At 39.0% G+C, this 12,166-nt stretch overlaps 1 protein-coding gene across 2 annotated transcripts in view; it reads left to right on the top strand.

Moving 5' to 3' along the window:
- The window catches only part of ST6GAL2 (ST6 beta-galactoside alpha-2,6-sialyltransferase 2), a gene marked incomplete at both ends in the record, with an annotated part of 46,601 nt that extends 35,883 nt beyond the window's left edge, over positions 1 to 10,718 (top strand). For both annotated transcript variants that reach the window (XM_080355557.1, XM_080355558.1), the window contains one exon: positions 10,450 to 10,718. In XM_080355557.1, coding sequence (XP_080211683.1) covers positions 10,450 to 10,718 — 269 coding nt within the window. The remainder of the gene's footprint in view (positions 1 to 10,449) is intronic.
- Positions 10,719 to 12,166: the final 1,448 nt, after the last annotated feature.

Genomic DNA, 12,166 nt, shown 5'->3' with positions numbered 1-12,166 from the left:
AATTTGGCACTGTGTCCACACTTCATACAACGTAATGACTTCTCTGATGCATGGCAGATCCTGATCGTGAATGTCTAAAGCAGAGTCAGGTTCTTCCTTGCTCATGCTTCTAGAGACACAGAGAGCAATAGAGCTCCAAGTACTATCTTCTACTTTGGAAACTCCATCATTTCCTCCTTGACATTGTCACATCGGTCTACATATTTTCTGCAGGCAGAAAATGCTCATATCGTTCTTTTTTATCAGAATCTGAAAGTGAAGGTAACTGAGATTGCATCTGACGTGGGAAAGCCAGTTCTGAGCATTTATCTTGGGCTCTATATACAGAGGTGGCATCCCATTATATTGTGGAGCCCACCAAAGCCCTTAGGGAGGGTGCTGTGGCTCTCAGAGGGATGACATAAAGGTGTCTGGGAGATGCCTGTCTATGACTTGAGCGAGTTGTGCTTACCTGGAGCATGAGTGGAAAGAAGAGGAGGACTTGTTTATAGGTGGAGGATGGCTTGGCAGCTGGTTACTTCTTGAAGTGAGATTTTTGGAACCTGCTTGTAAAAATTCAGACAGAGAAGACTGCTCGTGTGGAATGATCTCACCAGCAGTATTCACATTTTGCAAAAGCATTTATTGGAGTAATGAAGTTCTTGATAAAAATAGGTTAACAGCTGCTGATCATAAGAATAGTGAAGAGGATCATTGTGCTGTCAATCTGTACTTCCACCATATATAAGAAACATTTCAAAAGCTTTCTTTGGAGAAATGGAGTTGATGTCATTATAAGAATAGAACAATAATCTTCAACCCCAAATCTAAATGTTCCTGACAAACAATATCCTTCAAGCAGAGAATGCTTTGGAAATATTAATCATTAAACAAGCAAAAACATTAACAACAAAAGCTTTATAGATAAATATACTTTCTATGTACAGATGCAAATTTGGCTCCTTTACCTCTACTGGGAATTTTATATATGTTGTTATTTTCTCAAAAAAAGATGCTTAGAGATTTTGGTAATGCTATTTTTAGCTTTTTTTTTTTTTAAAAGGCAGTAAGACAAGATTATTTGGAATCATATCCACCTCATTTGATAACTAACTACTGTTCTTATAGATGCGTTTTAAATATTTTAGTAGGGAGAGGCTTTCTATTTTAGTAACCTGATTGAATGGGTGTCCATGCATTGCACATGTAACATAATACAAACTGGGACACAGCACAGAAACAGCGACTGTGTATTGTCGAAGTTGGACAAAAAGGGCAAGATAAAGCATAAAATACATAATATAGCTTGACAGAAGTCTGAAAAGTCATGTTGGTCTTCAGATTAGGTATCTCTCAACAACATAGGCAGCACATACCCAGTTGGAACTGAATCTGTCAGACACAACTGAGTGCACCTGAGTGAAAAGCAGATTCTGAATGTTGAGCTTATTCCTATAAAATCTACAAAAATATTTCCTGTAAAATTAATAGAAAAAAATGGGTAAATGATGACCATTATAAAATGTGAGCATCTTAATTGCAGGAAGATATGGGAAAAGGGTTTATTAAATGGCCACTCTGCTAATACCATTGTTCTGAAAACAGCTATATGAAGGAAGATAAGTTGTTGTTAAATAGAGGGTTTGAATTTTCACAGGCAGAGGGACCTATATCCCTGAATCTAAGCTCTTAAAGCATGGACCAGAGTGATTCTAATCACTTTATTAGAATAATTTACTCGAGGTCTGTGTGCAGTGCTCTGCAATTAGTCCCAATATGGGCTCTGCACAAGAATCTGGTTTGTCCATATTTGCACCATCAGAAAGTCAGGCAGCTCTCTGTGACCTGCAGTTACTCGTGGAGGAAAAGCAGCGATTCTTCACATCGCTGCTGCCAGTAACATTGAAAAGGTAAAAAAATGGTTCTGGATCAAGTGAAGCACTTCAATTTCAAGCCTCTTTAGCCTCAGTTTACAAAATTGGAAAAACATATGAATTAAAGCATGGAAACATCAGACTGTTTCCTTTCAGGAATGTCAGAAATGTTTTAGGGTGATCTTAGACTGTTTCTTCAGTATTTAAATTTTTCACGTGGCAATTGTATCTATTTCTACCATTTAGCACGATTTATAAGAGTGTTCCCAAAGGGAAGAATACTTGGTGGAATGTGTTCTCACTGTGTTCTTCTGCAGCAGTGAGTCACCATCCCTCAGCCATGATTGATGTCAGGGGAATCTTTTAGCATTGTTAATAGCTGTATTAAAGTACTTAAGTCACAATATTATTAAGTCTCTTGGAAAAGAGGCCAATGGGTCATTTGTGTGGAAGAGGGAGTCTCTTGCATCCTGTGGCTTTAGGGGAATGAGTGAGAAGAGGTAGAATCTTTTTTTCCCTGGCTTCTCCACCACTTGGGAGCTAGGGCAAAGAACATTTTTTGTGCTTCCTTTGGGGCATGGGATGCCCTGTCTCACCATAACTCTTTTCTGGAGCCACTGATTCCCTAAAACTCTACATAAAGCACCCCAGCAGTGTGCCCTGGCAGCCAAGAGGGACAACCATGTCCTGGGGTGCATCAAGCACATCGTTGCCAGTGGAGTGAAGGATGTGATTGTCCCGCTCTGCTCTAGACTGGTGTGGCCTCACCTGGAGCACTGCGTGGAGTTCTGGGTAACATAGAATAAAAAACGGGCAGGCACAGATCTCTTCTCTCTGGTGACCAGTGACATAACCCGAGGGAACAGCAGGAAGATGTGCCAGGAGAGGTTTAGGTTGGACATTAGGAAAAGGTTCTTCACCCAGAGGGTGGTGAGCATTGGAACAGGATCCCCAGGGAGGTGTCACAGCCCCAAGCCTGACAGTGTTCAATAAGTGATCGGATAACACCATCAGACACATGGTGTGAACTGTGGGGTTGTCATATGCAGGGACAGGAGTTGGACTCAATGATCCTTGTGGGTCACTTCCTACTCAGGACATCTATGCATCTGTGATACATTAGCTCTGTGCTGGCATGTTGCTGAGCAGAGAAAACAGCACTGCAATAGCTGTTGGTTGGGGTGAGGGAAGTAGAGCGTGTGTCCCAAATACAGAGGAATGGAAAGGATGGGGAGAGAATTGGAAGGACTGGTTGTGCTTTACAGATTACGTTCAAAATAAATCACAAGTCTAGAGTTCTTTAGTAATATTGCATTTTGTGTACATACACTTACTGGTTTAAGCCTGTTAAATATGTCACTGCTTCCACCCACTTCTAAAATAGTAACATACAACACACATACACTACAGAGGTCTAAAACCAGGTGAGATTAATATAACGCAACACAGATCATCATCCACCAAGAACAGAATTTCTCCACTTCTCTCCATCAGGTTCTAACCTGTAGATATTTCTGTCTTTGGTTTTCTTCTAAGGAGGGTGTCAGCTTGTGGGAGCCCATCCATCACCGGTGCCAGACTGCACCTTAACAATGTGACACACAGACCTACATCTGACCATAAGTCTTTTCTGTGTCCATGGGATGGTGCATTAGCATTTGGAAAGTCTGAGGACTTTTTAATAATGTCTTGATTATATACAGGCTTTTCAATTAAGATTTTGCTTCTCTCTATTGTTTACTAACTGGATTTGCCATGAATTTGTACTTAACCCTAGTCCGTCAGTACTCTTTGGTAGCTTACCTCTTCTGAGGTGGTTTTACTTGAAATGCACATTTCTATACCCTTATATACCCAGCAGCTTTTGTCTGTTTTAAGAAGCTAGTTGAAAGCTCTGACTGCAGTATTCGATTTTGGTTTTAGTCCCAAATCAAAATGTGTTCTCTGTAGATTTTTACATTTTAGCTTGGCAGTGTAGGTGGTAGTCTTTGCTAAGTGTTGCAGCTTTTAGCGTAATGCAGGAACCACTGTACACAAAATGATAACTAAGGCCAGATTACTTTATTGTTGTGAGAGAAAGAAAGGCTTGTTTGAGGCTTTACAGTCGACATCACAAATTTAACAGTTATGCGTCATTAATAGTTGATAACATTATTTTAATCCTCATTTGCGTGCATTGAGACAATAGTACAAGCAAGACTATCATTACACTGCAACATTGTATGTCTATGCATCATTGTATGACTAAGAACTTAAATTTAAAATGGCTTCAGAGGGGATGTTGAATGGAAAAATGCAGCTGATCTCCAGCTCTGCTTAGAAAAAATACACTTGTATGAACTGAAAGAAACTATTTGAAATATTAAGAGGTTGCCTTTATTATTGTTACTGACTCAGCTGTTTTCCAGCAGTTGGTGAAGGAACAGAATAGTGCTTACTTTTTCCAGCTCAGTTTTATCCAAGTATTATTACACAAATAAATAATACCTCCAAATATGTAAGCTTTAAATTCTTATTCTAATAAAAAGCACTCTGAAATTTGAGCATCTCCTGCTTCCTGAAATATGGAGATAAAAGTGCAAACTCTTCTCTTACCGAACTCCAAATCACATTAAAAAATTCTTGATTATTCTAGTGTATCACCCAAAATTTAATAACACAATTAAAGTTATATTATATTACTGGTCAGCATTTGCCAGTGCACTCTCATATTACAGAATATATTACTATGATTAATGTACAGCTTTTTGCATTCAGCGTTAAGTGATAAATAAGTAATTTTCTAAGTCTACTATATAATGCGAGTATCTATACATCAAAGGTGACAAGTATTGCACAATTTATGAAGGTTAGCCACAGGGCCATTTGGTGACAGCTAAATTCCTATTTGGTTTTCTTGTGGTTACTATTTGCCATAGTTCATGAACTAAACGAAGGTAAAAGAACTCTTTTCTTTGCAACTGTAGTATTTTAAAAAGCCAAAGCTACCTTTAGTATATATTCCAAAGAATAACTGAGGCACATTTGGCCCAGTTTCAAGGAGCAAAAGATTTTGCTGTGGTACCTGAAATCCAGTCAAGAGAGACTACAGAAGTAGACTAACATATAGAAAACTATATGTTATAAATTCTTTATGTTTATTTGTAATGCTTTCAAGTGCACAGATTATCAAACATAAACTTATTAGTGTGTCTAGCTAAATTCTTTTCTGTAACTAAATTTGTGTTCTGTGTGAAATGAGACACATTATAACAATCAGATTATGTGTATTCAAATGTTTCAGCATCTCTTACATTTTGTTAAAATGATGCTGAGTTCTTGCTGAATGTTTGAATTACACTTATTATTCTAAATGCTTTCATAAAGCATCTGTTGTATTCAGGTATATTGAACTATATTATTTACTTGTAAACTAGAGAACATTCTTTTTAAATTAGTGTGCTAAACACAAAGCCTAATTGTACTGTACAAAAGATGCATGTTGGAAATTCAGAACCTCTTGAGTCACTAAGATTGCCAAGAACAAATTGAAAAACATTTTCTCCTTTTAAGTAGAATCCATAGTATATGTTCATTTGTATAAGCCATCCATGCAAGGAATGTAATCTTAATTTAATTCTGGTTTAAATGTTTTCAGCGCAGATTGTAGAACCTCAGGAGTTTATTGTGCCAATTGGACTGAGTTTAAACCATACCAAACACTTTCTGACACCATAGATACCAGCCAAATAGGAAAAAGTAACACACCTTTCTAAGGATTTTGAAATACTAATATGTAATATTTTGAAACACATAGTGCTTTATTATTATCTAATATTGTAATTCTATAGCAAACTTGAATGTTGACTGTTTCTTTGACAGCCACATCGTTTCTTTGGCATAATATATGTTAAAATATTTTTAAAAGGATATTCTGTGCTCACAATCCTTTTTTTTGTTCCAATGCATTATTCAGGAACATTACCATTCAGCTATAAAACATTCATAAAACACACCTTTGAATGATTTACTATAAAACAACTTCTCTCCACACAAGCAGAATTATTTTGCATTTTTCCATTTTCACATTTATAATTCAAATGGGATTTTTGAAAATCCAGCAAGAGTATTAGAATTAGAGTGGCCTATACAGAAATATCTTCAGTTGTGATTTTGAATGTACGGTTGCACCAATTCATGTTTGTCAAAGCTAAAATCATGCCAGATAACCTGACTTTTTCCTTATTATGAAATTTATATTGGATATTTAAGATCTAAAAGTTTTAAAGCTTAAGTATCAGATCTGGAAGAGAACAGGTCTGATGGTCATTTTCGCACTTACTTGCTGGTTTCAGGTTCATGGCTATGGTATTATTTTTGCATGCTTCAGTAAACTTCTGAAAAGGTTCAACAGTTCCATTTCTGGCCTTGGAGGTAGTACTGGGCTGGACAGGACCACAGACAACCTGCTTTAATTTCAAAGTTGTCCCTGCTCTGAGGAGACCCTGGTACAGCTCTCTCTAGACCCCTCCACAGGTCTCATGGCAACATCATCACTCAGACTGGCAATATTTCTGCTGGTTTGTACTGGAGTTTTATGGGTTCTTGACCAAATCCCCTAGGCACAGTAGTAATACTGCTAGTAGATTAATTGGATTAATCTAGTTAATCAAGTTTTTACTGAGCCATTTTAGGGCATACTGCCCTAAAAGAGCCTGGGGAGCTCTGTTGACAGCCGTGTTTTAGGGACTTGAGGGAAACAAGCCAGGCATGGCATTAGAAAGTAAAGAGAATAAAACCTGAATATATCCTAGTACATGGACTGGTGTAAATGTCCTCACAGTTTAAACTGCTGCTGTTCTTTCAAAGACAGTTGATTCCTGGCTTTTGTGAACTTAGTTTTCACTGCAACATGAGGGCTGTCCCCTGTGAAGGAGGGTTCACATCCTCTAAGGCACAGGACAGAACTGAACCCATTTATTCCCTATTTTAGTGAGAACTCTATTCATACAAAGAAAACAGCTTCTTTTTAAAAAAAAAGCTGCTTTTTTTTTTTTTTTCCTCCTTCCCTCTGTCTTTAATACAGTGCTATATCTCACCTTCTGGTTTTGAATTAAACACCAGGATCAGATCATTCCAAGGGAAAACTTGGGGGCTGTGACAGCTAGGTGGAGGAACCAACCTTCCTGGGTTCGCGTAGGTTGAGTGTATAGTGCTACATGCCCTGGAATCTCATCCATAGGTGGTTGGGATGGGAATGCTGGTTGTACTGCACCGTTGGCCTCTTTGGCTGGGGGTCTGCAGTGGTAGAGGTGCTAAAAGGAGAAAAGGTTTGGCACTGATCACCAGTTTTCCCCAGAGTACAGTTTGGGCATTGAAAATGTGCATCAGGTCTGGAAGTCTCAGGAGCGCTCCCATTTCCACCAGGACAGATAAGTCTCTGTAGCCCAGGGACACCTATGTATGTGGTGATCACTACTCATTGTCTTAGCTCATCTTTCAGTTCGTTTACCCTAGACTTGAACACAAAGATGTTCTGTAAATTAGCTGTTACCACTCAGAAACTGGCCTGTCCAGTCACTGTCTTTCCTCCCACAAAACATCATTGTCCAGCATGAGCAAAAACTTGAGTGGACTGTCAAAAATTATGGTTATTTGTGAGCAACCTAATGCGAAATCCCAAGACATGGACTGGATGGAATAAGGCAGGAAAGACAAGGAGCTAAACTAGATACCCCAGCATGCCTTTTAGGTTGATTCTGAAGGACATTGATCCACAGATCACAAAGAACTGAAACTCTACCACTTCTAAGTGCTCCGTTAACTAATTTACTGGAAAGTCGATGATGTTGCTTAAAATTTTGTCATTATTGAATCATATTTGCAGTGATGTTATTAAGGAAATTATAAGAGAGTCCCAATATTTGTTCTTGACATTTTTCTCATCCCACAAGTGGCAACTTCCTTTATTAATTTTAAGGTCAGCTGGGTAATGTGGCAGTGAAATGAAACACACTCTGGTTAAGGCTTGTACTTTCCGTCAGAGCCAATTTTCCTAACACGTTGGTGGTACAGCTTTTGAAACTGGCTCCAGGCTTGGCTCTGGGTGCGGGAGAGAAGTCATTTTACTGTCTGTTTCTGGATTTGCTTCTTTACTGCACGTGCTTCCACCGTCTTTCCTCTGATTCAGCTGGATAACGGTTACCTTGGAGTGGCTGGTGGGCTCTCCATCAGTGGAGGAAGGAGGTTGGCAGTGGAAAAGCTGGCGGAAGCATTTGTAAAACTGAAACAACAAACAAACAATTCTAGACCTGGTTGCTAGGCAGGCTACAATTCAGAGCATCTTTATAACAGCTTGGAGGCAAGGAAGCGTGGTTTATTAAGCTTGTCCTTCTTGCTCAAATAGGGATTAAATGTGTTTTCACCATGAATCCCTGTTTCTTGCTGCTTAAGACTAAAGTTCACTTAAATTTGGGGACTTTTCCTTTGAAATTGATATACTTAGCTTTTTGAAGGCTATAGACTCCGTAGAGTGTAAAGCTGTAAAACCATCTAGAACATTTTCATAACCTTTCATTTATGATAAAAGAAAATTTAATCACAGAAGTAATTGGTTTTCAGTTACTTCACACGTCAGGCAGGGAAAAAATCATTTTGATAATCTAATGATACACAGCAGGGAGAACATAAGGTTCTTTTCATTAACAAGCCATTGAAATCTCCCTGTTCCCAAACTGCAAACTAAAATTCAGAAAATGGTTTTGCTTAATTAACAAACCAAAATAATTTTTAATGTAAATTCATTTCACTTGTGAGAGTTACCCAGAACACCTTTGATGCTTTATTATTCCAAAGCTGTTGTACAGAAAAAAAAACAAACAAACAACTAACAATTACATCAGTTCTCATTTGTAAGTGCAAAGTGAGCAGAATGAGATAGCTGTCTCCTCGGAGAACTGACAGTCATATTCAATGGATAGACATATGAGTAGTACAACAAGTGCTTCAAAACATTTTCTATATGTTTTTATCTTTTAAGTGAAATCTTAAAAAAGAAAACCAAACAAACAAACCACCACACAAATCACAACAACAAACTAGTGTCCAAGGCTTGCTTTGTCATTTTCTTTTCACATGGCTATCTGAAACAGAAAAGGCTTCCAAAGCTGTGATTGATGTAAAAGTATTGCAATTTAGACTGTGCTGATGATCAGTATCTGGTATTAGTCCCTTTGAAAATGTGCAGCCGCAACAGTAAGTTTTCTCTCATTTCAAAGCTATGAAGACCTTCTGTTAGTACACATTTACAATTGTGCTGTAGAAAAACAAAGTTTACATAAGCTCACATATCTTTCTCCTGAATCTATCCTGGTCTACCTTGATCATGGGATGAGAGTTACAGCGTCTTAGGAACCTTTTTCTGTCGTTAAACTGGAAATTAATTTTTATATGGCCTTAGCTGCTATTGATGGTGCTGATGATAGTCTGGCATTGACGTGGATGATACTGGCCCATCTTTCTATTCTTGTTTCTCCTTCCCACGATGTACAAAAAAGAAAAGGAAATCAGTCAAATTCTTCATGGTCTTGAAGATTAGCATGTATGTAAATATTGTAGGACACAAATGTTCAAAAGCACAGAGGATAGAATGGGCATATCTAGATTTTTTTTTTTTTTATTTCCTGCACGTGGCAGGTCAGCGTTTACATAGAATCACAGAATGGTTGGTGTTGGAAGTGACCTCTGGAGACCATCTAGATCAACCCACCTGTTAAAGCAAGTTCACCCAGAGCAGATCGCACAGGAGTGAATCCAGATGGGTTTTGAATGTCTCCAGAGGAGGAGACTCCACAGCCTCTCTGGGCAGCCTGTTCCAGTGCTTTGGCACCCTCAAAGTAAAGAACTTTCTCCTCATATTCAGATGGAACCTCCTGTGTTTCAGTCTGTGCCCATTGCCGCTCATCCTGTCATTGAGCACCACTGAAAAGAGTCTGGTCCCATCCTCTTGACACCCACACTTGAGATGTTTATAAGCATAAATAAGGTTTTAGCTGTGGAAGTGGTAGAAGTACCAAGAAGACCTCTTTAAAAACAACAAACGACTGTTCTGTGTGTATCTGTGTGTTCTGTATTCTGCAAGTGAATGCAAAGACCTGGTCTGTCTTGCAAAATAGCAGCAAGAATTGATAATATGCAAGAAAACCAAGAGAAGTGATCGGTTGACTCAAAAAAAATGGCATGCAGCTGCATTAGGCCCCTGATTCTTGTGGGGGATGTTTTGTGGACAGGATGGGGTAAATGGGGCAAGGTGAGGAAGAGCAGTCTTCTCACTCAAGAAGGCTGACGGTGGTATGCAAGCCCTTTATAGGCTTTTTACTCTTTCCTTGTGATGTCCTACACCGTCACCTCTACAGGGTTCACAATCTTTATGTAGCAGGGACAAGTGAAAGCTGCTCTCATAAAAGGAACTACTGCTTCTCTTAATGATTTTACAGAAGTAATGCTTAGGTGTGCAACAGCAAAGGAAAGCAGGGAAGAAAAACAGATTGAATGCAGGGAAATTTCTGTGAGAAAGGTGAAGTTTGGGGTTCACTTTCAGTTTCATTTTCTGCTCCAGGTATCCTCATCATGATGTCCATGTGTAACGAGGTGCACGTGTACGAATACATCCCTTCTGTCCGACAGACTGACCTGTGTCACTACCATGAACTCTACTACGATGCAGCCTGTACCTTAGGGGCCTACCACCCACTGCTCTACGAGAAGCTGCTGGTGCAGAGGATGAACAAAGGTTTGCAGGATGATCTATATCGGAAGGGGAAAGTCATTTTGCCAGGGTTCAAAGCTGTCAAGTGCCCCAAAAGAAATAATTTCCCACACTTGTAGAAGAGAGTCCTTCAGAAACAATGTGCAATAAGGTACTACTGTCGTACTATAAACAAGAAGAGAATACTTGAAAAATGTATCTTAGACCAATCTAGTCTTGAGTCTATAAATTGTAATTAAGTAGCAGGCATGAGAAATACTTCTTTTCTAAGCCTGAGTATTTATTACTGCTTTGCAAATAGTTAAAGAAAATAAAAAGGCTTAGTTCATGAAAGGTGCAAAGGACATACTTAGGCAGAAATATAATGTATTGTGGGTGTGACTGTCAGAATTTGTCGGTGGTCTCTTATGCCACATATGTTAGGCTGTAATTTTTTTTAATGAACTTATTTAACTGTCAAACCTGGCATTGTGAAACAGCCTCTATTGTTCATGTACAGAGCGGCCAGTTGAACAATGCAGCATTTCTCGTGGCTCCATGGGATTTTCACACTCTCCAAGAATGAAGTAATCATTACTCTGAGCTGTGCAGTCATTGACTAGGCTAGACGTTAATTCCCATTCATACAAAGGTTCAGTTACAGGCCTGGAACTGTACAGGGGGCCTTATGGTGGCTGCAAAATCAGTGCAGATGGAGGTGGCTGTACACACGGCCAAAACTGTTAAACTACTGGATGTACTTCTGATGCCAGACCCCTCACACTGACTGCGTAGGGCAGAGGGAAAAGAGAAATGTCTCATTTCTTTAGAGAACAACAAATATACTCGTAACCCATTCAGAAAAAAAAACCAACACAACTCTCCCTGGGAGGCCTATTGAGAGGGTGTGAGGTGGAAACAATGCCTTCCCCTGGTCTGCACAGATGAAGAAGATCCAGAGAAAGCCAAAGGAGGCTGTGCAGCACTTGCACATCACACTGAAAGCAAGCACAGAGGGAGTTCACCTTTCTGAAGCAAAGATAGCGTGCAGGATGACAGACATCATTTGTCAGGCATTTCATTGGGATCCAAATCAAACTCACTTGTTCACAAGTTACTGCTATTAAGAGAGTATAGGGAGTTTTCTGACAAAAGAGGATATCAGCATTTTTTATGTAATGTTTGAAAGACTATACTCCAGAGAAGCTCTAATGCCAGCAAAAAAATAACTACGGATTGCATATGGAGATAATTTGATATTTTTCTTCATAACACAGAATGAGAATATTCTCTAAGGCACTTCTAAAAATCTGCCTGGTTGCTAACACATTTAAAGCATTATTTTTCATGGCAATACTTGAGTTTCAGATTTTCCAAGTGGCAGGAGGTTAGTGTTTTGCCTTTTTTTTCACACAACTATACCCTTTCTCTTAGGGTAAGTTCAGTAGGAACGTATGTATACAAAAGCAGCCATGTCCTTCTCATGTCTGTTCAGCGAGAAGGCAGACAGCTTGAAGAGGCACTGGAAAGAATTCATGAATGATTGTGGTGGAAATTACTTTTTGTGTTTTGTCTTAAACAACAGAAA

The sequence above is a fragment of the Nesoenas mayeri genome, assembly GCF_963082525.1.
Source record: "Nesoenas mayeri genome assembly, chromosome: 1".
Lineage (NCBI taxonomy): Eukaryota > Metazoa > Chordata > Aves > Columbiformes > Columbidae > Nesoenas > Nesoenas mayeri.
The sequence above is the reverse complement of the archived record's forward strand: the minus strand, read 5'-3'. Positions and strand labels throughout refer to the sequence as shown.